We start from the raw sequence: 27,054 nt of genomic DNA on the forward strand, positions 1-27,054 counted from the left end.
GACTCAGGCGTCCCGTTGTTCTGTTAATATTTCTACAGTCAGGAAAATACATACCTACTTGTTCCATGAGCACTGCTACCCTAGAGAAAACTTGTAAAGAAGGTAATGTGCTTAGGTTGTTGGTTTTTTTAATGTACTGTAACAGTTTTATAGAGATGCAGTTCATTTAAGTGTACAATTCAGTGATTTTTAGTATTCACACAGTTATACAACCATCCCCACATTCTGTTTTTGAACATTTTCATCACCCCAAAGGAAACTCGAGCCTATTAGTAGTTACTCCCCATTTCTTCCCACATCCCTCAACCCTAGGCAACTGCTAATCTACTTTCTTACTCTATCAATTTGTCTTTTCTTGACATTTTATATAATTGGAGCCATATATTATATCATCTTCTGTGACAAGTTTCTTTTACTTTGCATAACCTTTTCAAGGTTCGTCATATTGTAGCATGCATCAGTAGTTCACCCCTTTTTATTGTTGAATAATATTCCATTGTATGGGTCTACTACATTTTGTTTATCCATTCATCAGTTGATGTCATTTGGGTTGTTTCTACTTTTTGGCTGTTATAAATAATGCTATGATTATTTTTGTACAAGTTTTTCTTTGGATATATGTTTTCATTTCTCTAGGGTAATGCCTATGAAAGGGACTGTTAGGTTGTATGATAACTTCGTGTTGAACCTTTTATGCAACCACCAGACTGTTTTTTCCAAAGCTGCTCATATTACTTGTCACCGAGAGTGAAATGTATGATGATTCCAATTTCCTCACATCCTGCAAATAAATGTTTTTGTCTGGCTTTTTGATTATAGCCTTTCTAGTGAATATTCAGTGATATCTTATTGTGGTTTTTATTACATTTCCGTGATGACTAGTGATGTTAAGCATCTTTGTATTTTTTGACAATTTATATATGTCAAATCTTTTGCCCATTTTAAAAATTGAATTGTCTTTTTATTAGTGAATTGTAAGAGTCCTTTAAATATTCTAGATACAAGAGTCTTATCAAATATATGATTTGCAAGTATTTTTTTTTTTTTTTACCATTTTGTGGGTTGTCTTTTGACTATCTTAATGGTGTCCGTTGAAGCACAAAGTTATTAATTTTGATGAAGTCCAATTTACCTGGGTTTTTTGTGTGTTCTTGCTTATGCTTTTGGTATAGTTAAGAAGCCATTGTCTAATTAAAGATCAAGAACATTTACAGCCCAGCTAACATGGCTCAGTGGTTGAGCGTAGACCTATGAACCAGGAGGTCATGGTTTGATTCCCGGTCAGGGGATATGCCCAGGTTGTGGGCTCAATCCCTAGTGTAGGGCATGCAGAAGGCAGCCGATTAATGATTCTCTCTCATCATTGATGTTTCTCTCTCTCCCTTTCCCTACCTCTCTGAAATCAATAAAAATATATTTTTTAAAAGATTTAAAAGTTTTTCTTGTTTCTATTTTCATTGTTTTCTGATCAGAGAACATTTGTGCTTTCAGTCTTTTTAAATTATTGAGACTTGTTTTTTATGGCCAAACATATGGTCTATCCTAGAGAATGTTCTATGTGCACTTGAGAAGATTGTGTATTTTGCTATAGTTGGGTCAAATGTTTTATTGATGTCTCTTAGTTCTAGTTGGTTTTTAGTGTTGTTCAAGGCTTCTGTTTCTGTGCTGATCTTCTAATTAGTTGTTCTATTCATTATTGAAAGTATGTATTGAAGTCTTCAACTATTATTGTTGAATTGTCTACTTATTTTAGTCTGTCACTTTTTGTGTCATGTTCTTTGGGGCTTCATGTATTGTTGGGTACAAATAAGTTTTTGTGATATCTTATTGATGGGTTGACTCATTTATCTTTATAAAATGTCTTTCTTTGTCACCTCACACCCATCAAAAAAACAGAAAACAAAGTGTTGTTGAGGATGTGGAAAAATTCGAACCCTTGTTCACTATTGATGGAATTGTAAAATGGTACAACTACCATGGAAAACAGTATGGAGGTTCCTTAAAAAAGTAAAACTAGCCCTAGCTAGTTTGGCTCAGTGGATAGAGCATCGGCCTGAAGGGCCCCAGGTTCAATTCCGGTCAAGGGCACATGCCCAGGTTATAGGCTCAATTCCCAGTGTGGGGCATGCAAGAGGCAGCCAATCAGTGATTCTCTCTCATCACTGATGTTTCTAGCTCTCTCTCTCTCTCCTTCTTCCTCTCTGAAATCAATAAAAATATATTTAAAATAATAAAAATCTTATATAATAAAAGCCTTATATGCTAAGTGTCCAGTCATCCATTCATCCAATCAAAGTGTAATATGCTAATGATATGCTAAGGCCACTCAACCACTTGCTATGACATACACTGACCAGCAGGGGCCTGACAGTCAAGCGGTCGACCCGTTGCTATGATGTGCACTGACTACCAGCGGGCAGACAGTCATCCGGTCGACCAGTCGCTATGACGTGCACTGACCACCAGGGGGAAGATGCTCCGACTGGTAGGTAAGCGTGCTGCTGGGGTCTGGCCGATCGGGACTGAGAGAGATGGGCCGGACAGGCCCTGGAGCACTCCCACGGTCCCTCCCTGGCTGGCTAACCTCCCGCGTCCCTCCCTGGCCCCAATCATGCACTGGTGGGGTCCCTCGGCCTGGCCTGTGCCCTCTTGCAATCCGGGACCCTTTGGGGGATGTCAGAGAGCTGGTTTCTGCCCGATCCCACAGGCCAGGCCGAGGGACCCCACTGGTGCACGAATTCGTGCACCACGCCTCTAGTAAATAAATAAAATTAAAACTACTGTATGATCCAACAGTTCTGTTTCTGAGTACCTATCCAAAAGAATTTAAAGCAGGGTATAAAAGAGATATTTTCACACCCATGTTCATAGCAGCACTATTCACAATAGCTAAGAAATTGTAGCAATCCAGATGTTCAGTAGATGAAGAGATAAAATGTGGTACATATATACGGTGGAATATAATTCCAGTCTTAAAAAGGAAGGAAATCCTGTCACATGCTGCAACATGGATGAACCCTGAGGAGATGCTAAGTGAAATAAGCCAGTCACAAAAAAGAAAAATACTTACATGATTCCACTTATATGAAGTATCTAAAATTGTCATATTTGTAGAAACAGAAAGTAGAATGGTGGTTACCAAGGTCTAGGTCAGAGAGGGGAAAGGGGAATTGTTCAATTAATACAGACTTCCAGTTTTGTAAGATGAAAAAATTCTGGAGATCTGTTTCACAATAATGTGAATGTACTTAACACTGCTGAAGTGTGCACTCACTTCAGTTTTATCACAGTAAAAAACACATTCTTTGTCTAATTATAGTTTTTATCTAAAAATACATTTTGTGTAATAATAATATAGTCACTTCAGCTTTCTGTTGGTTATTAGTTATATAGTACGTCTTTTTCTGCCCTTTTACTATCAACCTGTTTGTAACTTGGACTGTAAAGTGTGCCCGTTATAGCCAGCCTATTGTTGGATCATGTTTTTTATTCCATTTTGCCAATCTCTGCCTTCTATTTGGATTGTTTAAACCATTTATAGTTAGTGAATTTACCAGTAGGATAGGATTTATGACTGCCATTTTGTTGTCTGTTTTATATATGTCTTCTGTGCTTTTTATTTCTCTAGTCCTGCTTTATTGTCTTTTGTGTTTAATAGACATTTTCTAGTGTACCATTTTAATTCCCTGTCATCCTTTTTACTTTTTTAAAAAAATATTTTTTTTCTCTTAGTAGTCCCTGAGGATTACAATTAACATCTTAATTTATAACAATTTAGTTTGGATTAATACCACTTAATCTCAGTATTTTACAAAAACTTTGTTACCGTATATCTCCATTCCCTTCTTCTTGCATTGTGCTGTTACAAATTACATATTTGCCCTAGCTGCTTTGGCTCAGTGTGTAGAGCATCAGCCCATGGACTGAAGCATCTTGGGTTCAATCCTGGTCAAGGGCAGGTACCTCCGTACCTCAGTTGCAGGCTTGATCCCTGGTCCCAGTTGGGGCACATTGCTTCTTAAATGAGATAGAAGAAAAAAAGTTACAGACATAAAACACATTTATACTGTCTTATCTATGTACTTATGTGGTTACATTTATTTTTCTTTATGAATTCATTTGGATTCAAGTTACTGTCTACTGTGCTTTCATGCAACCTGAAGGATTCTCTCTAATATTTCTTGCAGAACAGATCTGTTAGCAAGTAAAATTCTAAACTATCATCATGTATAATAATCATCATGTATAATAAAAGCTTAATAGGCAAATCGACTGAACAGCAGAACGACTGGTCACTATGATGTACATGACCACCAGGGGGCAAATGCTCAATGTAGGAGCTGCCCCCTGGTGGTCAGTGCCCTCCCACAGGGGGCGTGCTGCTCATCCAGAAACCAGGCTCACAGATGGCAAGCGCAGCAGCGGTGGTGGGAGCCTCTCCCGCCTCTGCTATAGGCAGGCAGTAAGGAACGAGGGGGGATCGGGCCTAAGCTGGCAGGCAGACGTCCCCCGAGGGATGCGAGAGGGTGTGCAGGCTGGGCTAAGGGACCCCCCTCCCCCAGGGCACGCATCTCATGCACTGGGCCTCTAGTCAATAATAGACAAATTTTGATCAAACCTATTAGACAAAAGATTGAGCTGCCTTTCTATTCTCTGTTGGAAAGGATAAGTAGAACCTTATGAAATTGATGTTGAAACATGGGATTGCAACTCAGCTTATACATTTGAATATTACATTTATAGAAACTTTAAAAATACCATCTTGTTCGGTCACCTACAAAGTTTACTCAAAATTTTCATACATCTTATAGCTATAACACTAATTAGATGAATACCCATTGGAGCAATGGCAGACACAAGACTAGGATTATAAAGATTACTTATCAACAACAATATTTTGTTAGAAATTGTCATAGGGAAGCTCAAGTAGAAGCAATAAGAGATTTAGGGGTTATAGGAGTCTAATGCTGTTGTAAACATATACAAATGTTTTTTTATTTTTTAATCCTCACCCAAGGATATTTTTCCATTGATTTTTAGAGAGAGGGAAAGACAGAGAAATATTGATGTGAGAGAAACATCAATTGTTTGCCCCCTGCACGAGCCCTGACTAGGGCCAGGGCTGGGGAGGAGCCTGCAACCAAGGTATGTGCCCTTGACTGGATGAACCTGAGACCTTTTCGGTCCACAGGCCAATGCTCTATCCACTGAGCCAAACAGGCTAGGACTAACCATATTTTTAATGCTTTTTCGGATAGTAATGACTTGTTTAGTACTATGATGATTGTAATCTGCAAATTCAACATACTCGTTGTACAATTAGTAGGTTGGTCCCAAGATGATGTATTTTTAGGCTTTTTTCTTTTCCTCATTTTGAAGGATGTTTAGATTTGTAAACTCACTCTGACAATCTGTTACCCAAACCCCTTACAGCATTTTATTTGTGAGAGTATCTAGCAAGGCCAAACCATCCAGATTTTCTGATTTAGTTTGCCAAGTGCAAAACGGTACAGGTTTTTTTGTTTGTTTGTTTTTTTACTACCAGTTGTCATAACCAGTACTTTCATTGGACAAGGGTGCATTTTTTTGGTAGCAACTCACAGAAACATGAGCTGGTAACTTCAAATACACTTGAAAGGCCCGTGTTCCCTCTATAGAATGTAAAGTTTGAATATGATTTTTGATCTTATGATTAGACAGTAAATGTTTATAAAATCAGTGAAACTGATTTTAGTTCATCATTAAACATTTTTAGGGAACTAACTCAAGGACACTAATGATAATATTCATGTGTAATTTACAAGTTTACAGATTTTACTTCTTCAGTTTGTATAAATGACCTTTTTACCTGCTTTGTTTATCCTATATAATAAAAACCTAATATGCAAATTGTCCCCTTGACTGGGATGTCAACCAGGAGTTCGACCAGGGAATGGGATCAGCAGTGGCGGCAGCAGGCAGCCGAGGGAAGGAAGGTGTCCCCAGCTGGCAGTCACTAGGGACCATACCCGTGCATGAATTTCATGCATTGGGCCTCTAGTTAATCTATAAAAGGAGAAGAGTATTTTTATATACCTAATAACCTCTTAACCAAGTACTTAACCTTAAAGTTCACTTCAGTTTCATTTATGCCAAACCACGGAGCTAAGGAATCCACCTACTTACATCAGCTATTTTCCTTGTCAAACCGTGTAGGAAAGCTCTCTCGAAGACTTACTCTTTTGAGTTTGTGATGAAATTTGTTATGAGCATTGCCCCTTTCTCCAAGAAAATACTTGGCAAATTTTTCATTTTTTGTTCTTATTCCAAGAATTCCACAAATATCCAGTCATATCTCACAGTTACCCTCTGACCAGTATCGTGTATGTTTATCTCCCTGTGGAGTCCCTTCCCTTTTACTTCAGAGTGTTACATTTTTCTTATCTTAAATGATCCTCATTTCACTCTCTAGCCTCACGAAACTGCTGTTGAATTCTTTTACTTTGTCAATGAGCATAAACCATTGTATGCTTTCTGTAACTCCTCATGGTTCCCTGGTTTCTCCTTGCTGTTCCTCCAACTGCATGAATGTTCCCTGCAGTGCCTGACAGTCCATCTTCTGAGTTTCTTCATTCTTGAAGTTTGGTTCATAAACTAATATTTATATTAAATGTGGTTTTACTTCTACACATTTACTTCTTTAAGTTCTGTGATCTGTCCTTACCTTCCCCTCCCATTTCACATCCTGAAAGCTTCTGTGCTCTGTGCTGTTTTCCTATGAAATTTCTGTTATATCTGACTTCTCTCCTTGTAGCTGTTCTCTATTTCTGTGTACCTTTCTCCCAGACTTCCAAGTCCAGCATCTGATTACTGTCTTGAATCTTAAGTCCTAGTGGCTGTAGGACATTTTATTTTGTGAGTCTTGGAGATCCATCTCAACATACTACTTGGAAGGTAAATTCACGTTAGGGTATTTACATGAATTATGTAAATTAAAAATCCCTATATGCTTATGTATTATTTGTGTGGGTACTTCTGAGTCTGTATCAGAACTTTTAAGTCACTACCTTCACCTTAGGAATCAGAGAAGGGGCTGAAGACCTGACAGAAGCTGAGTGTCAGCTCTTGTTGGGCAGGGGCAGCAGGCGGGGCTAGACTAGCACTGGGTACATTGTTCCTGTTCCTGCTCCTGCTCCGTAGGCTGTTAGTTCCTTGTTCCAAGCCTGGGTCGTGGGCATTCACACCTGCTGGGCTCTGTCTGCTAAACAAAGCCACCCCTCAAGCCCCACCTGTGACTCACTGGCCAACCTTTTTCCTTTCTAAATCCATGTTCCAACATTGACTGTGGAGCCTGTAATCCTCCCCCAATCAGGACTTATATTTTCATTCTTTAGATGTTGCTCAAGAAGTTCTTAAGAAGAAAACCATCTGATGAAAAAGATACTGTGTTTGTGTTGGGGATAGAATAGTCAAGCCCCAACCTTAAAGTAGCCAACAGAAATATAATCAACTAAAGAAATATAATCAACTAAATAGTCAAAATTATATAGTGCAATAGATGCGATCATGGAAGATGATGGGATTTGCTGTTCCTACCTCGGTGTTGTTACTAGGATCCAAGGTGCTACTATGAAGAAGTCCCTTTTCATTTGTGAAGTGCTCATCAGCCTCTCTGCTCCTCTTCTGAGCATGGGAGGAGGATTTGGTGCAGGGTGCTACTGTTCCCCATCGAGTTTCTGCACGGTCCACTGTGTCCTGCAAACCATTTCAGACTCATCTTGCTAAACTGTTTTTAACTTTCCTGCACTACCGTTAATATTGCTTCCATGTCAGTGTTTCTTCATCTTGTGTATGTAGTTTATTCTCCTATATTATTAGTTAGAGACTTTCATTTGGGGGCAGCTTAGCTCCCCAGTAATATGGTAGCAGAGAGTAAACTGAATGTCTGGGTTGAGTATAGTTATAGTCACTATGTCAGCTTTTAATAAAAGTGTCCATAAACAAATGTTAATGTGAAAATAATTTCACTCCATTTTGAATTGTAAATTGTATGTAAGATTGTAGAAGAAATTAGCTGAAGTTTTATACTACTTTAAATATAGGTTGGTGACAACTTGCTAGATTTTTTACACATTTGTTTCAACATTTAATGATTTATTAATAATGACAGGAATAAAGTAACTGGATGGATTTTCAGGCTCTGTAATTTGTTTGGGGCCTAAGAATCTGCATTTTAAAACAGTGCTTTCAATTTTGTGGTTCAGCCATAAATCAAATCGCAATAGTTTTAGTGTCACAAGAATTGGAAGGCCACTGTTGGGTGAATTTTGAGAAGCTGTGTAGGCAAGACCGTGTTCAGGTGTTTTAGTTTGTGCTGTCCTCAGTGGAAGAGATACTGGAACTGTATAGAGAGAGATTGCAAAGTTCAGAGTAGGTGACTGATTAATAATGGTAGGAGGGTAATTCACAGTGCAGGTGTCATTCTCCATGTGCAGTTTCCAGAGAGACTCATACAACAGAGAATGACTGCAGCAGTGTGGCCATGTAAAACAGTGGACGGATGCTACTGGCATGGAAGAGCTGAGAGCTGTGGGCTCTTACCACCCTATCCATGTAAAACTGCACCGTCAAGAATTGTTCTGCCCATAATGCCAGTAACATTGAGAAACCCTAGTTGGGGGTTATTTCATCTGCATGTAACAGAAGTCCAGCGTAGTGGCTTACCAGAGAGAGGCTTATTTTCCTCAATCAGAAGTGGCATCGAGGCAGGCTGTGCATAGCTGGTCCTGGGTGCCTCCTGTCTTCCTGCTCCACCTCCTTAAGGTCTGCCCCTGAGAGTCCACCTTCCCTCCTCACTGTTTCAAGGTGGCTCTTCACCTTCAAAGAAGGGAGCGGGAGAGCAGAAGTGGCACCTGGGTCAGGAAAGCGAAACGTAGAAATTCCAGCAGACTCTGCGCATGTCTCACTGTCTACAGTTGAGGTACCTGGTGAACCCTCTTTGCAAGGGAGACTAAGAAAAATCATTTTTTAAGTTGGGCACATTACCTTCCCCAATTGGGGTTTCATATACAAGAGAAAAGGAGAGAATGAATATTGGGAGATCAATTACCAGAAATAGCGTGCACCTTAGTAATCAGTAGAGTGTTTGAAAGGCCCCAGATCTGAGGCACTTTATTCCTAACTCTCCACATCACCATTTCATTGTGAGTGCATCAGACCCATTCTCAGGAGATCCCCACAGACTGCTGTCAGCCTGGTCAGTCATTCTGCTTTTCAAATGACGATTTCCCTATTTATTTGTATGTGCTTTTACAGATCCATTTTGGCAAATGGACTTAGATTTTCTTTTACGTTCCAGCAAATGTCTTAAACATTTTGGAGACTCTTACTGTGCTGCTGCATTTTGACTGACATCTTTACATTTTACACAGGTGATATTCTTGAATTTCATGGTCCAGAAGGAGCAGGAAAGACAGAAATGCTTTATCATTTAACAGCACGGTGCATTCTTCCACAATCAGCAGGTGGACTGGAAATAGAAGTCTTATTTATTGATACAGATTACCACTTCGATCTGCTTCGGCTTGTTACAATTCTTGAGCATAGACTATCCCAGAGTTCTGAAGAAATAATAAAATACTGCCTTGGCAGGTTTTTTTTGGTGTACTGCTGCAGTAGCAGCCAGTTGCTGCTCACACTCTACTCACTAGAAGCCATGTTTTGTAGTCACCCCTCTCTCTGCCTTTTGATTTTGGATAGCTTGTCTGCTTTCTACTGGATAGACCGAGCCAATGGAGGAGAAAGTGTTAACTTACAGGAGTCTACTCTGAAGAAGTGTTCTCAGCTCTTAGAGAAACTTGTAAATGAGTATCGCTTGGTTCTTTTTGCAACAACACAGAGTATAATGCAGAAAACCTCCAACTCCACGGAAGCTTCTTCCTCTGGTTTTAAGCGCCCGATCGATGCGAGTGTGGACTACAGACCCTACCTCTGTAAGGCATGGCAGCAGCTGGTCAAGCAGAGGGTGTTTTTCTCCAAAGATGACTCTAAAGCCAGTAACCAATTTTCTTTAGTTTCACGTAATTTAAAAAGCAACACTTTAAAAAAATATGTTTTTATTATTGGAGAAAGTGGGGTAGAATTTTGTTGATATATATCAAAATACTCTTGCAGGATATTATGCAAGTTTTTAAAAGTCTTGAGAAAAAAATAAAATAAAGAGGAAAAAAGTCTTAAATAGTCTAAAGTGATTCAATTCTGAAATTTTAAACTCTAAGGGAATTAATATAATAGTATTTCTATACAGAATGGATTTTTTAAACCAATACAGTAAACCTCAGAATTCGTTGAAGTTTACTCAAAGTGATATTAACAATTAAACTATATACTAAGTTTATTTTATTATTATTTTTTTAAATATATTTTATTGATTTTTTTACAGAGAGGAAGGGAGAGGGGTAGAGAGTTAGAAACATCGATGAGAGAGAAACATCAATCAGCTGCCTCCTGCACACCCCCAACTGGGGATGTGCCTGCAACCAAGATACATGCCCTTGACAGGAATCAAACCTGGGACCCTTGAGTCCGCAGACTGACGCTCTATCCACTGAGCCAAACCGGTTAGGGCTATTATTATTTTTTAATTTTTACCCAAGAATTGAGGATATTTTTTCAATTGATTCTAGAGAGAGTGGAAGGGAAGGGGGACAGAGGAGAGAGCGAGAGAGAGAAAGAGAAACATCTATGTGACAGAGACACATCGATTTGTTGCCTCTCACACACGCCCAGACCAGGGGTGGGGATCAGACCTGCAACCCAGGTACATGCCTTTGACCGGGAATCAAACCTGCTACCCCACCGCCATCCCACCCCCTGCTGCCCATCCCCACCATCCCCATGCATAGGCCGACGCTCTAACCACTGAGCATGTGGGCGAGGGCTAAGATTGTTTTAAAACTAAATAAATAATACACTCATTTCAGTCTAAATAAAATGGATTTTCATAACTTTGTGTCACGTTTCTGGAATTCAGTTAAGTAGTTATTTGTTTAGGAAAGTCTAAATGCATTTTTAATTTCTCATATATAACTCCTTTAGGAAGCTGTGACTTTGAAAAATGTTTCTGTAGAGCTGTTATTTTTGTAAAAGCGATGGAAACAAGTCTACCCATCTGCCTTTCACACCACCAACTATGGGAAGTCGGAGCATTTTAACTGAATTAGTTAAACTGAATTCCAAGATGGAGTTGGGCTTTTGTATAATTTTTTAGACACAGGGAAAGAAGATACCCACTCAGGGAATTCTGTGAAGAGAGTTATTGAAATTTTCAGTTCCTCCTTAAGTGATAGATAGATGTTAGAACTGTGTGTTACTAGTATTTTCTCATTTAGAACAGTCCAGATATACCCTGGAGTGAAATGAATTGTTCCAGCTGAGAGCTGGAGAGGGCTCTATATACCTTGGTCCAGTGATGGCCAGAAGGGGAGCACATACACCTCAAGGGGCACGGAAGGTACTGTATTGCAGTAGACAGGACAGGAAAATCTTATTTATTTGTTTTTAATATATTTTTTATTGATTTCAGAAAGGAAGGGAGAGAGAGAGAGAAACATCAGTGATGAGAGAGAATCATGAATTGGCTGCCTCCTACATGTCCCCCACTGGGGATGGAGCTTGCAACTGAGGCATGTGCCCTGACATCCTGAACCATGACATCCTGGGTCATAGGTCGACATTCAACCACTGAGTAACACCGGCCTGGCTAGAGCAGGAAAACCTTAGAACTTCTATTTGTACATTTTAATCCAAGAAAAGATGAAATTACATCAATATTTGATAGAATGATCCCAGCACTCATACAATTTATATGTCAGATGGTCTTAAGTCACAATGTATATATCTGAGGTACCTGTGGGTAAAGTAGAAATAAATGACAGTATTTTTTATTTTTTTGTTAATCCTCACCCGAGGATATTTTTTCCATTAATTTTTAGAGAGAGTGGAAGGGCGGGGGAGAGACAGAGAGATAGAAACATTGATGTGAGAGAGACACATCGATTGGTTGTCTCCCGCACACGACCCTACCAGGGCCTGGGATTGAGCCTGAAACCGAGGTATGTGCCCTTGACTGGGAATCAAACCTGATAGACTTCAGTCCCAGGTCAACACTCTAATCACTGAGCAAAACCGGCTGGGGCAAGAAATGACAGTATTTAGCTAAAACTGTCAACTCTAACTTTTCTAATCTAACAAAGCAAAGAAACCAAAACTGAAGCTAATACTTTCCCTGACACAGGCACAGCAGATGTGGCATCTATTGTCTGTGCCCTGCCATGTGCCCTGGGCCTCCTCTAGCTCATCTGCAGTTACACAGTCCTTGACTTACTCAGGTGTCGTCTGGATCCAGAGCATGCTGGCCTGCAGGTAGCCAGGCTGGGCAGTCCTTAGTGGGGGGGTCAGGATTTGGTCTGTAAATACGTACCCCTCAGTGAGAGGGCACTGTTATTTCTCAGAGTGGCCCCAGTGGGACTGATTCCCACTTGCTTAATGCAAAAATCCATTCTTTTGACACTATTGCCTTCCATCCTTCCTTCTCACTTCCCCACTTTCTCTTGGGGCCTCCTGGGATTGTTTCCCTAATGAGTGACAAATCCTTGTCTAGGAACTGTTTTTGTTGCAGGGTGAGGGGGAACCAAACTGTCAGCACTTAATAAAAGTCATCAGCCCAGCAGCTCTTGTAGGCCCAGCATTTGCTTCTCAGCCACATTGTGAAATTAAATAGGAGAGCAGTCTAATGGGTAGTCACATTAAATTACATTGGATCGCATTACCGTCTTCCACATCCACACACCTATCCGTCCTCAGTAAATGTTATTTTGCCATTAATATAATTACAACTATTTAAAAACATTACATATTTTATCTCTAGTTCTTCCTTTTTTAAGTTATATTTTTGGGGTTTTTTGTTATGTGTAATATGTGGCATACAAGTAATTCATAAATATTTGTATTTTGGGTGAATATACTTATTTTTACAAACTCTGCTAAGAGTGTATGATCATTAAGATTGAGATTCTTTTGCTCTATTCTAGACTACTTCTCCTTTTAGCTGTTAAGAAAAGATATGACAATTCAGTTTTCTTCCCTGTCATGCTCTGTGCTTTGGTCGCACGTTCACGTGTGTGTATGCTTGTGCGTGCATGAGTGTGTGTGTGTGTTTTACAGATGTATATGAAAAACTTCGCAACTCTTAGCCAAACTCTAGCTTTGAATATGACAGGATTTTCCATTTCTCCTCTGTATAAATGAAGTGTTAATTTAATGAGCTGTTATTCACAGATTTGTAACTTATTCTACTGGAACATTATTAAAAATAATGAACTTTTATATTAAACTATCCATTATATATTAACTAGGGGCCCAGTGCATGAATTTGTGCACATTGAAAGGAACTGTGGGCCGTGAGGCTGTGGTAGGCACAGGGGCAGGTCTTGGCCCATCCTCTGCACCCCCGCCCAGCCTCTCCCGCCGCGGTGCCCAGTCCCCTGTCTGCCGGCAACCCCGCTCCTGCTGCCATCGCTCCCATGCACTGATGGCGCTGGCCCTGCTTGCACCCGCTGACGGTGTGGAACGATTGAGGCCTGTGCTGGGCACCGCCAGCAGGTGCGAGTGGTGGCTGTGGGTGCAAGTGGAGCCAGCGCAGGCAGCAGGTGCGAACGCTGGACGGGACTGCAGCGAGCAGGAGCAAAGAATTTTCAGTAACCACCAGAGGCTCACCCCAATGACAGCAACCGGCGCCCTGCCCCCCCTTCACCTGCTCCACCATCCCACTGCAACCAACGCCCGTCATGTTCCTCACATGCCCCCTGGTGGTCAGCGCACTTCATAGTGACCAGTTGTTCGGTTGTTCCGCCACTTGGTCTATTTGCATATTAGCCTTTTATTATATAGGATATGTCAGACAAAGACTTAGTTATCTTTAAAAGATTTGTTATCTAACATGCTGGAAGGAATTAAGACTCCTGGTTAATAAAAAATTATTTTAAACTAAAAGTTATACCAATGGGATTTCTTTTGAACACTATAGAAATTTTAATAACTGTAAAAAGAGTCGGGCTGAACAAGAAAGAGATTGAAGTGGCACATCCTTAGTTACATAGGTATCAGATACCAGGCATCCTCGATGTAACTAAAATAATAGTGAGTGATTACAAATCTTAGAAAATGTAACCTATTTGCCTATAAAAAAAATGGGTATCATAAAATACTTTTCTTAAAGATGAACTTCTCAGGATAATTTTAAGTATCTAGTAAACGGATGCATTATAAGATATTTCAGCCCAGCCAGTGTGGTTCAGTGGTTGAGCATCAACCCATGAACCAAGAGGTCGCTGGTTCAATTCCAGGTCAGAGCACATGCCTGGGTTGTGGGCTCAATCCCCAAAGCAAGAGACAGCTGATAGATGTTTCTCTCATCAATGTTCCTATCCCTTTCCCTCATTCTAAAAAAAAAAAATACATAAAAACATATTTAAAAAAAGATATTTCAGACATTCATCTGAGAAATGCTATGCAAAATTACGATAGTATTTATCACTTTCTTTGTATGTATAATATTTTCTTTCAACCATTAAATGCTGTATTATTATTATTTTTTGATTCAGATAACTTTGATAAATGGATTAACTAGGAGTGAGGGTGAAATAAAGACATATTTAGATTTTTTAAAATGGAGAATTTATTATCAAAATTGCCTCATTTAAAGGAACTTCTAAAAGATAGGAGGAGGAAAATTATCCCAAAAAATCTGAGATGTAGGAAATAATAGTAAGAAAAGAAAATAGTAAACAACTGAGTAAATCTAAAGACATAGTGGTAGTATAAAACAGTGTCTAATTTGCTGGAGGAAGAGACAATATCAAGTATTCTAGGTAACCTATCGCCTGATGCTTAATGCATGTAAGGTTGGTCATTGAAATGATATCAGTCTTAAGATCTTGCTTTATTCTGAAGGAGTGTAAGGATCTGGACCAACTTTGGGCTTGATTAAGGATGATCTTAAAAATTTGAAGTGCTGCCTTTAAAAGAAACAAATTAATATATGTTCCAACAGTATATGCTGAAGTGGCAAAAGTGAAAGGGAAAAAAACACACCCACAGACACAGGAGGGCCCTACCCAGTTTGGCTCAGTGGATAGAGCATCGACCTATGGACTGAAGGGTCCCAGGTTTGATTCTAGTCGAGGGCACATTCAATCTCCAGTAGGGGGCGTGCAGGAGGCAGCTGGTCAATGATTCTCTGTCATCATTGATGTTTCAATCACTCCCTCTTCCTTCCTCTCTGATATCAATAAAAATATTTCTTTTTTAAAAAAGAACTTAAAAAAAAAAAGACACAGGAGAGAAAGTGGATAGGATAAATAAGCACTTAATATGGTAGTTATAATTCTAGTTGTAAATGGATTGAATTCTTTTGTGAAAAATCTTGGGTCATTAAACTAGATTTTTAACAGTCCACTATATGCTTCTTAAAGAAATGCATCTAAAACAAATACAGAAATTTTGAGAGCCAAGAGATACCAAAGAATAGCAAAAGGAAGCTCTTATAGCTGTATATGTACTGTAGCAACATTTTCTCTTTTAACGAAGACTGACACATGGTTTGGTTCATTGTTTAAGTTTAGGTTTCCTCAGTAAGATAACATCAAAAAACATAAAGCAAAAATTTATTTTTATTTTTTTATTTTTTTAAAAAAATATATTTTATTGATTTTTTACAGAGAGGAAGGGAGAGGAATAGAGAGTTCGAAACATCGATGAGAGAAACATCCATCAGCTGCCTCCTGCACAACCCCTACTGGGGATGTGCCCGCAACCAAGGTACATGCCCTTGACCAGAATCAAACCTGGGACCTTTCAGTCCGCAGGTCGACGCTCTATCCACTGAGCCAAACCGATCAGGGCTAAAGCAAAAATTTAGAGAACTACATGGAAAAATAGGTGTTACCACCCTGCTAGGTGTTTTAATATGCCTTGGAGGCAAAGCAGTTTAAAAAATCAGTTGAAGACCTAGAGTCTGAACACAAAACCAAACTTGATCTGATGAACACTTGTAGAAATCTTCATACAAAATAAGAATGCATATTTTTTTAAACAAAAGTAAATTTATGAAAACTGGTCACATGCTATGGGAAGACATCATCATATTTCAAAGAATCAGTATCCTAGAGATCATTTCTCTCAACCAATGTGATTGTCAAAAGGCAACAACTAGCCTGGCTGGCATGGCTGAGTGGTTGAGCGTTGACTTATGAACCAGGAAGTCACAGATTCCCAGTCAGGACACATGCATGGGTTTCGTGCTCTATCCCCAGTGTGGGGCATGCAGGAGGCAGCTGATCAATGACTCTCGCTTCCTCTCTGAAATCAATAAGATATTATATATATAATACATATATGCAACAACCAAAAGGATTCCAAATTTAGAAAAAGTTTAAATTTCTAGATAGATCAAATAAGAAATGATATTCTAAATTAGAAAATACTAACATACAACTTAAGTAAGAGAAACTGAATAAATTCAAAGGACATAGAAAAACATAAATTAATGAAATTGAAAACCATAGGAACAACAAAACCTAATGGTCAAGGAGTGACCAAGAAGACATAACTACAAGTAGAACAGAGATTGTTTTAGAATATTAACTTTATATCAATAAATGAGACAGTGGACACATCTTGCCAAAATAATCTTCAGAGAAAAAAAGAATAATCATTACAAGACTTGATTCAGTAATTTGAACTCTCCCCACAGTTAGGAGACTTTCAGTAATGACAGAATATGTAATTTTTGACAAACTCGCCTGCTCAAAATAAAAAAACTGGATAAAATACAAATGCACATTTAAAGTGTCAGAGAGCTGACCTGCTCATGAAGAAATCACTAGGGCAAGGTCCAGAGGAGAAAGGAAATGCAGAGGTCAGTTGGAGCAGCTGATAGTTGATCGTACTTTTCTTGCTGTCACTGTTGGGGAACCTTAGTAGCCACACCCCAGTTTCACTGGGAACCTGAATGGTGGGGCCCTAGGATGGAGGGTGAAATGGAAGTAAACCAGCCCTTGCACAGACTGCTACATGGCCATCTCCCATTGTTTGAGTGGCTCAAAAAAATCATTTTTAAAATGTATTTAACATGTTTTAAAAGTGGAAACTACAGATGAAATAAGAATAGCAAAATGTCAATAACTGAGTGATGAGTATAATAATAAAAACATAATATGCTAATTAGACCGGACAGCCTAACGACCTTCCAGATGAAGCCGGGACTGCAAGGGCTGAGGCAAGCTGCTGTGGCTGTGAAGGCTGAGCCTCTTGCACGAATTTCATGCATCAGACCTCTAGTCTATAATAATAAAAGCATAATATGCTAATTAGACCAGACGTCCTTCCGGACGAAGCCGGGGCTGTGAGGGAAGCCCGGGTCCTGGGTGCCAGAGGGAAGCCAGTGCTGGCAGCCGGGGGAAGGAAGGACTACTCTTGCCTGAATTTCATGCATTTCATGCCTCTAGTATTATATAAAGTGACCCCAGACTTTCAATACCCCATGTCCCAACTAAAAAATTCTTTTAGAATAATCTGGGCCTTATATTATTTCTGAAAGTGAGTCTTAAATGCAGTGTCCAGAATACAGTAAGGTAACCTGACTAAAAAAGAGAGGAAACAAATGACCCCCCCCCCAAAAAAAACAAAAACACCCACATGAATGCACACTTGTACAGCTCATGCAGACTTGGGGCACATGGAAAGAACATGGGTGAGTTGGCAGCACGGCTAAATGGAGCTAGTGTTCTAAGGTACTGACACTGGTAGAAGGAAAGATATCAACATTGGATAAAGAGGTTGCATCTTGCCCAGCTGGCATGGCTCAGTGGTTGGTTGTCGACCTATGAACCAGGAGGTCATAGTTCGATTCCAGTGAGGGCACGTGCCGGGTTATAGGCTCAATCCACAGTGGGGGATGTGCAGGAATCAGCCAATCAATGATTCTCTCATCATTCACATTCCTATCTCTCCCTTCCTCTCTGAAATCAATTTAAAAAAAATTTTCTAATGGGAAAGGGAACCCCACTACAGATTCTATTGACTTTCAAAAGATGTCATGAGGAATAATTTTATGCCCAAAGTTTTTGAAAAACGGGCAAATTAATAGAAAAATAAATAGCTTAATAAAACCAGCACAAAAAGACATTTTAAAACCCAAATAGTCTATAACTACTAAATAAATTGGATCAGAAGTTTAAGACCTAGAAAACTTCAGGCTGTGATGTTTCATCAGACATTTAACACATTAAGCCCCAAACCTGTTTTGTCTTCCTTTCCGTTTCAGTCACCAGTGACTGACATGGCACTTAACATGTTAAATACAGTATCATTTTTATGTGAACTCTTTCAGAGAATAGAAAAAGAGAATCAGATTTCAATTTACTTTATCAGGCTACCATCAGTTGGATGCCAAAACTGGATGGAAACATAAGGGAAATTATAAGCCATTCTTTCTGATGAACATATATGCAAAAATATCAACAAAGAACAAAATAAGCTTAGGATTCTATTACATCATTGTGGCCAGGCTGGATTTTTCCCAGAAACACAACGTTATTTTAACATTAGAAAGTCAGTGTAATTTGCCACCATAAACCAGATGAAAGGGGGGAAAGTTAAGATCATATCAATGAAGAAAAAGCCCCCCAAAAGTGTTTTTGTTTTGCTTTGCATTGGGACTTGACAATCTGATGCTTAAATTTGGAGGAGCGAGGGACCAAGAATAGCCAAGACCTCTGTATCAGTCTAGATCTTCTCAGAGCCAGTTGCTGAAATGTGGGCAGAAGTGTACAATGTGGAAGAAGAGAGAGCTGGATTAGGCAGGGAGCGCCTCTGGACTAATGCAGGCCTGACACATGGATGAGGAGGAAGGATTGGCACAAAGAACTTGAGACTGGCAGTGCAGCTCTAAGAAAACCTTGGCCTGACCAACAGCAAGATCCAGGGCAAAGACTGTGTGGAGGTTCCCACCATGGGCAGAAATGGCCAGGCCTACCAGCCCTGCCTTGCTCAGATATTGGTTAGCTGCCTGCAGAAAGCATTGCCTCTACTCAAATGTCATGACAGATCCAGAAGATGAACTGGAGGCTGTGAACAAACTCCACCCATTGTGGCAAATTCGCTCTCAAAGGGAGGTCTGAGCAGGATGCCTTAAGGCTGTGCTGTGTTCTAAAGAAGATCAAGGCGGGGAGTCTTACCTGTTATATGAAAAGATACATAGCTGTTTTAATTATGGTAGTGTATATTGGTACAGGGATATGCAGAACAGAAGGTAGAGCGCCAGAACAAACCCACAAATGTATGTTAAAAGTAGCAAATGGACAAGCTATTCATCTCATTTCATCAGGGATAGAGGACATTTCACGGGCGGGGGAGAATGAAACTGGGTCTTTACTTAATATACTAGTATATATACTAGTAGCCCATTGTGCGCAGTAGGCCATGCGGGAGCCAGGGGGAACCGCAGCGTGCCACCGGAAGCCGCGTTGCTTCCACAGGAACCAGGAGGGAACCGCACCGATTCCGCAGAAGGTGGGAGGGGCCCACCATCTCTTCTCCGGGCCTGCGCTCAGCCACGGAGGCCCCCAGAGGCCCTCCGCAGCTGGGGCGTGGCCACGGCGATGAAGCAAGCATTCCACCAGGCCGCTCACACTGCCCTCTCTCAGCAGCAGCCCCCCCAGCACTGGGGGACTCCGGTGAGGCAGAGGGGACTGAGTGCTGCCATCTTGTGGCTATGGGCACCGCCATCTTTGTGATGGAGTGATGGTTAATTTGCATATTACCCTTTTATTAGATAGGACTAGAGGCCCGGTGCACAGTTCGTGCACCAGTGGGGTCCCTCGGCCTGGTCTGTGGGGATTGGACCAAAATCATCTCTCTGACATTCCCCAAAGGGTCCTGGATTGCAAGAGGGCACAGTCCAGGCCAAGGGACCCCACCAGTGCACAATCAGGGCCAGGGAGGAACCATGGGAGGGCTCCAGGGCGTGTCCAGCCCGTCTCGCCCAGTCCTGATCAGCCAGACCCCAGCAGCAAGCTAACATACCAGTTGGAGTGTCTGCCCCCTGGTGGTCAGTGTGTGTCATGGCGACTGGTTGAATGGTCGAACAGTCAGACACTTAGCATATTAGGCTTTTATTATATAGGATTTTAAAATCCATTCCATTGGTTAAAGACTTACATGTAAAAGCAAAACATTAAAAACTATAAAAGACTATAGTTTTTAATGTTAAAAAACTATAATTAAAAATAATCATAATGAGAAAAAAATGTAAATGTGACCACATTAAAACTTTGAATTTTTATTCATCAAAAGATAGTATAAAAGTGAACAAATAAGCTACAAAACTGAAAATACATTTGCAGTTCATGTGAACAAATGTTTAATACCTAAAACGAGCTATATATAATTGTATATGGTGCGTGTTTATTTATATGTATACACAAATCCATGAGAAATTAATGAATAGAAAAATGGGCAGAATACTTGGAGACCTTTCACAGAAGAAACAGAAATGGTCCAAAACCAGGAAATGAGGTTCAATCTCCTTACAAGTGGAAATACAAATTAAGATCTCAGTAAGATGTCATTTTGTCTTGGATGACAGAACCTTAAAGGAGGACAATACCAGGTACTGAAGAAGATGTGCAACAAAGTGAACTCAGTGCTGGGGATATAAAGCCATAATGGTACACCACTTGAGAAACTTAACTGGGCATCCTATATAATAAAAAATTAATATGCAAATTGTCCCCTTGGGAGTTCGACCGTCCTGGAGTTCAAACGCTTCCTATGATGTGCGCTGACCACCAGGGGGCAGCGTGGAATGAAGGAAGGCCCCAGCCAGCAGCCAGGGGAAGGAAGGCCTTGGCTGGCCCTGATTGCAGGCCAGGCCTAGAGACCCTACCCATGTATGAATTTTGTGCACTGGGCCTCTAGTGGTTTTATAAAGTTAAACACAGGGGTAACCCTTTAATCTGGTGTATATCCTTGAGAAATTCTTGTTTATATGCACCAAGAGAGAGGTATAACTATGTTTATGTATATTAGCAGTTTGTAACAGTGAAAGCCAGAATCAGCTAACACATCTACTCACTACATAGAATGGATGAATGAACAAACAGTAGTCTATTCATAGGGTGAAGCGCTGGACAGTGTGGAAGACGAATGTACTACTGCAAGAGGCATAAATGTTAGATAAATCTTAGAAACGATGTCAACTTTTCTTAAAAGATACTGTCAAAGAATACGTCCCCTATCACACCAGTTTTGGATAGCTTTGAGATTTAATTCATATACCATAAAAGTCACCCATTGAAAATATACTCAGATGTCAGAGGAATGGCAGTGTGAGAGAGCTCCTTGTCCTCCCTGAAATTTCAACTAGTTAACCAACTATAATTCAAGAAAGAAATCCCTGCTCATCACAGATGCATGCCTGAGAGCTCTGTGCATTGAAACATCTAAAGGTGGGCAACTGGGAATAAACAGGGAGACGAGAAGGGAGGAAAGCACAGATGGCCAAGAGACACGGTCCTGCAGCCAGGAGAGTGGAGAAAGCCATGGTAGCAGGCTGCCCTGGCCGCGGGGCAGCAACGAGGGCACGCAGGAACCACCTAAGAGAATGAAACAAACAAGGAACGTGAAGAACGGAGGCAAGACAAGGTTCTGATCAAGCCTCGTTTTTTTTATTCGAGTGTTGCGGTATATAAGCACTCAGGAGGGGAGGGGTAGGATAAGGAGTTGCCATGGGATGATTGGTTGGGGACTGGGTATCTGTCCTAGCTGATTGGTTTTTCTGATGTGGGAGGTTCTTCTGGCCCTTGGCGCGTGCGGGCTTTCTTTGTTCTTGCTTAATCAGGAAGTAGGGCTGACCAGGAAGTAAGACCGAATTCTGCCTTATGGCTCCCAGCAGCAGGCCTCCCTTCAGCTGGGCATAATAGAGAGTATGTGTGTGTGTGTTGGGAGCCGGGGGGGCTGCCCAGCAGGAAGAGCAGCGAGGGAGCAAACAGTGTCTGTCAGCAGACACCTGTCAGAGCACGGGGTTCTGCTGTGCAGTTCTCCACTGTAAGGCCAGCGGTTTGGTTCAGACAAGGAAACGGAACCACAGAGCCCTGCCACCACTTGTACTCCCAAAACTTGCCTCCTGTTGCCCTTGGAGTTGGGTCCAGGAGCATACTATCTGAAAACCAAGAGCTATTGCAGTAAAATTGCTGTTTCCCTCTGTGACTGATCCCCAGGAGGGATTCTTGGGTTAGAACCCCATTGATGTCAAGGGTCACCATTAGGATGGGGGCAAAACTAACCCCACCCCCAAGATGCACGGTTGTACTGTTTTATGGAAGCTGAGGAGATTCAAGTCTGGAAGATCACAGAGGTTAAAAAATCTTGCAATTCAGCACCATCTACTGAAAAATAGTATAAAAACCTCATCAGAGATAAATGTGTAGGCAAAGGAGGACAGCAAATACCATGAATAACCACAGTAATGAGGATGACCAGAAACACAATGAAAAATCTCCAGAAAGCAAGCTGGAACACATGGAAATATGTGATATAAATGACAGAGATTTCAAGATTGCAGTTCTGAAAATACTCAACAAGATGCAAGAAAATACAGACAGGTGATTCATTTCACTCAGAAACAAATCAATGAACAAAATGAGTACTTTACCAAAGAGATTAAAACTTTTAAAAAGAACCAATCAGAAATACTGGAAATGAAGCATGTAATTAAGGAGGTTAAGAGTGAACTACTGAGCACAGAAAACAGCCAAAGATGGAGGAAACAATTAGTAATATCAAAGATAGGCATCCAGAAATAACTGAGGGAAGAAGAGAGAGACCTGAGCAAGCATAAAGAAAAATGAAAGAACTCCATGAAAACTCTCTGACTCTATCAGAAAAAGCAATATTAGAATTATTGGCATTCTGGAGGAGTAGAGGGAGCATGGAATGGAGAGTCTATTCAAACAAATAGTGGATGAGAACTCTCCAAACCTATGGGAAGAACTAGTTCCTCAAATCCAAGAAGCAAACAGAACACCTAGTTACCTCAGTCCGAAGAGGCCCCCTCCAAGGCACTTGTTATTAAAGCAGTCAAAAATTAATGACAATCAAAATATACTCTTTGGGCCTGGCCAATTTTGCTCAGTGGTTGAGTGTCAGCCCATGGACCGAGAGTTGTGGGTTCAATTCTCCATCAAGGGCACATACCTTGGTCGCAGGTTCCAGCCCCAGCCTCAGAGAGCAAGTGGGAGGTAACCAATTGATGTGTCTCTCCCACATTGATATTTCTCTCACTCTTGCTCTCCCTTTCTCCCTCTTTTTCTCCTCCCTCCCTTCTACTCTTTCTAAAAAATCAATGGGAAAAAAATATCCTTGGGTGAAGATTTTTTTTTTTTAAAGTGCTATGGCCAGTTTGGCTCAGTGAATAGAGTGTTGGCCTGCAGACTGAAGGGTTCTGGGTTTGATTCTGGTCAAGGGCATGTACATTGGTTGCAGGCTCGTTCCCCCAGCCTCTGGTTGGGGTGCGTGCAGGAGACAACCAATCAATGGTCTCACATTGATGTTTCTCTCTCTCCCCCTTCCTTCCACTCTCTCTAAAAATCAATGAAAAAATATCCTTAGGTGAGGATTTTAAAAAAAGAAAAGAAAATATACTCTTTGGTGGTATATTCAGAATTGTGTGACTATTTAGTTTCAGGAATTTTTCATTATCCCCAAAAGTAGCCCTATACCCACTAGTAGGCAGTCCCCATTCCCCATACCCCTCTGTCTCCACTAATCTTCTTTCTGTCTCTATGCATTTGCCTGTTCTGGACATCCTATATAATAAAAGGCTAATATGCAAATCGACCAAATGGCGTAACAACTGATGCGCACTGACCACCAGGGGGCAGACACTCAATGCAGGAGCTGCCCCCTGGTGGTCAGTGTGCTCCCACAGGGGGAGCACTGCTCAGCCAGAAACCCTGAGCCAGGCTCACGGCTGGCGAGTGCAGCAGCAGTGGCGGGAGCCTCTCCCACCTCCATGGCAGTGCTAAGGATGTCCAACTGCCAGCTTAGGCAAAGAGTGGGCCAAAGCCGTCAGTCAGACATCTCCCAAGGGCTCCCAGACTGCGAGAGGGCGCAGGCCGGGCTGAGGGACGCCCCCACACACACACTGAGTGCATGAATTTCATGCACCGGCCCTCTAGTTTTATATAAATGGAATCCTACAATGTGGTCCTCTGTGACTGGCTTCCTTCACTTAGCATAATGTTTTCAAGATTCCTCCATATTGCAGCATATATTAGTACTTTGTTATTTTTCATTGCCACATAATATTCCATTGTGGGAATATACCACTTTTTAAAAATCAGTTAATGGACATTTGGGTTTCCAATTTGGGGCTATCATGAATAATGCTGCTATGAGCATTCACTTATGATTTTTTTATATGGAGATTCTTTTTAAAATAAGGTTCAAAAACAAGTAAAACTAAACATATGTTAAAATTATAAAGGGAGCAGCAGAATGAGATTTGAGGAAGTTCTAATCATTAAGGTTCATTTTTAATATACCTCATAATTTGTATTACAATATCTTAACATACAAATAATGTGCTCTGGCCTCAATGTTTTGTACAAGTTTGATGTCTGGACATGGGAGGAACAGTAGCTAAAAACCTCAAGTAGGTTTCAGATCTCTAGGGGGACCTGGTTCTTCTCATTCTCATTTAAATCCTCCCACTGCAATCCCACTTTTCCAGTGTGCTCAGTTCTGAACTTTCTCTGATCACTGATGGGCAAACCAGCTTGCCTCTCGACTGCCCACTTGGGTTTCCAGGTCATCTCTTCCGATAGGTCACAGACCTACCCCATCCACCGGCTTTCTACCTTCAAATGTTGTGTTGCTATTGTCTCATGTCTTCCTTTCTTTGTCTTTATGGCTTTGCACTTCTCCACCCCCTACATCCCCCCGTTTCTAACATTCTAGTCAGGTTTCAGGAGGAATTAAAGGTAAATGAGTTTGTCCAAATGCTGTGGTTATCTAGAAATTTTATGGGTTAAACTGAGTCAAACTTATCTATGGCAGCTAAAAGCATCCTGATTCAACATGTTATCAATAGTATTTTCCTGCAGAAATAGTCTACAGTGTGATATTTAATGGCTATATAGTATTCCCTCTTACAGACATGTAATTAGTTAATATTCTTGAAATTTTAAGTGGTTTCCAATTTCCATGAATATATTTTTTGAGATATATTTTTATTGATTTCAGAGAAGAAGGGAGAGGGAGAGAGATAGAAACATCAATGAGAGAAAATCAATGATTGGCTGCCTCCTGCACGCCCCCTACTGGGGATGGAGCCCATAAGCTGGACATGTGCACTTGACCAGAATCAAATCTGGTTCCCTTCACTCCACAAGCTGACATTGTATCCACTGAGTCAAACCAGCTAGGGCTCCACGAATATATATTTTTAAAATTTTTATAAGAGTTTATTTGAGCCAAACTGACTACTTATGCTAGGGAGCAAGATATGAAATGCTCCCTTTCCAAGATTTATTATTATTATTATTGTTATGATTATATTTTATTTTAGAGAGAAAGAGAGAGAAACATTGATTTTTTGTTCCACTTATTAATATATTCATTAGTTGATTACTTTATGTGCCCTGACCAGGGATCAAACCTGCAAACTTGGCACATCGGGACAACGTTCTAAACAATTGAGCTACCCTGCCAAGGCCCGATTATTTTTTAAAAATAGATTTTTAGAAGTAGATTTGCAGCAACTTTTTCATATTATCAGGTGTTATCAGAAGAATGTTTATACCAACTTTCAGTCCTACCTTCAGTGGAACAGAGTATAAACATCTTCACACCTCTAACAACAGGCTGTAAGTACTTACTTTACATCTTATACTTGATTTTTCTAATTATATTCACTTGTTCAAAAAAATATACTATCCCTAGCCAGTTTGGCTCAGTGGATAGAGTGTCGACCTGCACACTAACGGGTCCCAGGTTCGATTCCGGTCAAGGGCACATGCCCAGGTTGCGGGCTTGGATCATGCAGGAGGCAGCCAATCAATGATTCTCTCTCATCATTGATATTTCTATCTCTGTCTCCCTCTTCCTTCCTCCCTGAAATTAATAAAAATATATTAAAATAAATAAATAAATAAATAAAATAAAGGAATAAGTCAGCCATCATCCCACCATCCAGTGATCTCTACCAATAACATTTGGAGTATATCTTTCTAGACTATTCTCTATACTTATATACATATTAGAGGCCTGATGCATGAAATTTGTGAAAGGGGTTCGGTCCTCACAGCCCCAGCTGCCTTGGCCCTCCCAGCCCTGGCTGCCGCCACCCTCTGTGGAGCGATCGATTGCAGAGTCCCACCCACCATCGATTGCCCCGCAGAGGGTGGCAGCAGCCGGGCCTGCCTCAGACCTTGCAGCCCTGGCTGCCTCGGCCCTCTCAGCCCTGGCTGCCTCACAGCCCCATCCCCCCACCCACTGGTTGTTCCAGAAAGTCATTCCAGAAGGTCATTTTGCCCTCCGGTCTAATTAGCATATTATCTCTTTATTATATAGGATAGAGGCCCGGTGCACGAAATTCATGCACTTGGAGGGGGGGGGGGGTCCCTCAGCCCAGCCTGTGCTCTCTCACAGTCCAGGAGCCCTCAGGGGGATGTCCAACTGACAGCTTAGGCCCGCTCCCCGCAGGGAAAGGGCCTAAGCCAGCAGTCTGACATCCTTAGCACTGCCATGGAGGTGGGAGAGGCTCCCGCCACTGCTGCTACACTCGCCAACCATGAGCCCAGCTTCTGGCTGAGTGGCGCTCCCCCTGTGGGAGCGAATTGACCACCAGGGGGCAACTGCTGCGTTGAGCATCTGGCCCCTGGTGGTCACTGCGTGTCATAGCGACTGGTCGTTCTGCCATTTGGTCGATTTGCATATTAGCCTTTTATTATA

At 41.0% G+C, this 27,054-nt stretch overlaps 1 protein-coding gene across 1 annotated transcript in view; it reads left to right on the forward strand.

The window, feature by feature from the left end:
* XRCC2 (X-ray repair cross complementing 2) overlaps nucleotides 1–10,182 on the forward strand; it is a 32,656-nt gene extending 22,474 nt beyond the window's left edge. Inside the window, exon 3 of the mRNA XM_080665059.1 lies at nucleotides 9,411–10,182. Within this exon, the coding sequence (XP_080521185.1) occupies nucleotides 9,411–10,129 (719 nt within the window). The 3' untranslated portion in view covers nucleotides 10,130–10,182. The remainder of the gene's footprint in view (nucleotides 1–9,410) is intronic.
* Nucleotides 10,183–27,054: the final 16,872 nt, after the last annotated feature.

The sequence above is a fragment of the Plecotus auritus genome (genome assembly GCF_963455305.1).
Source record: "Plecotus auritus genome assembly, chromosome: 4".
NCBI lineage: Eukaryota > Metazoa > Chordata > Mammalia > Chiroptera > Vespertilionidae > Plecotus > Plecotus auritus.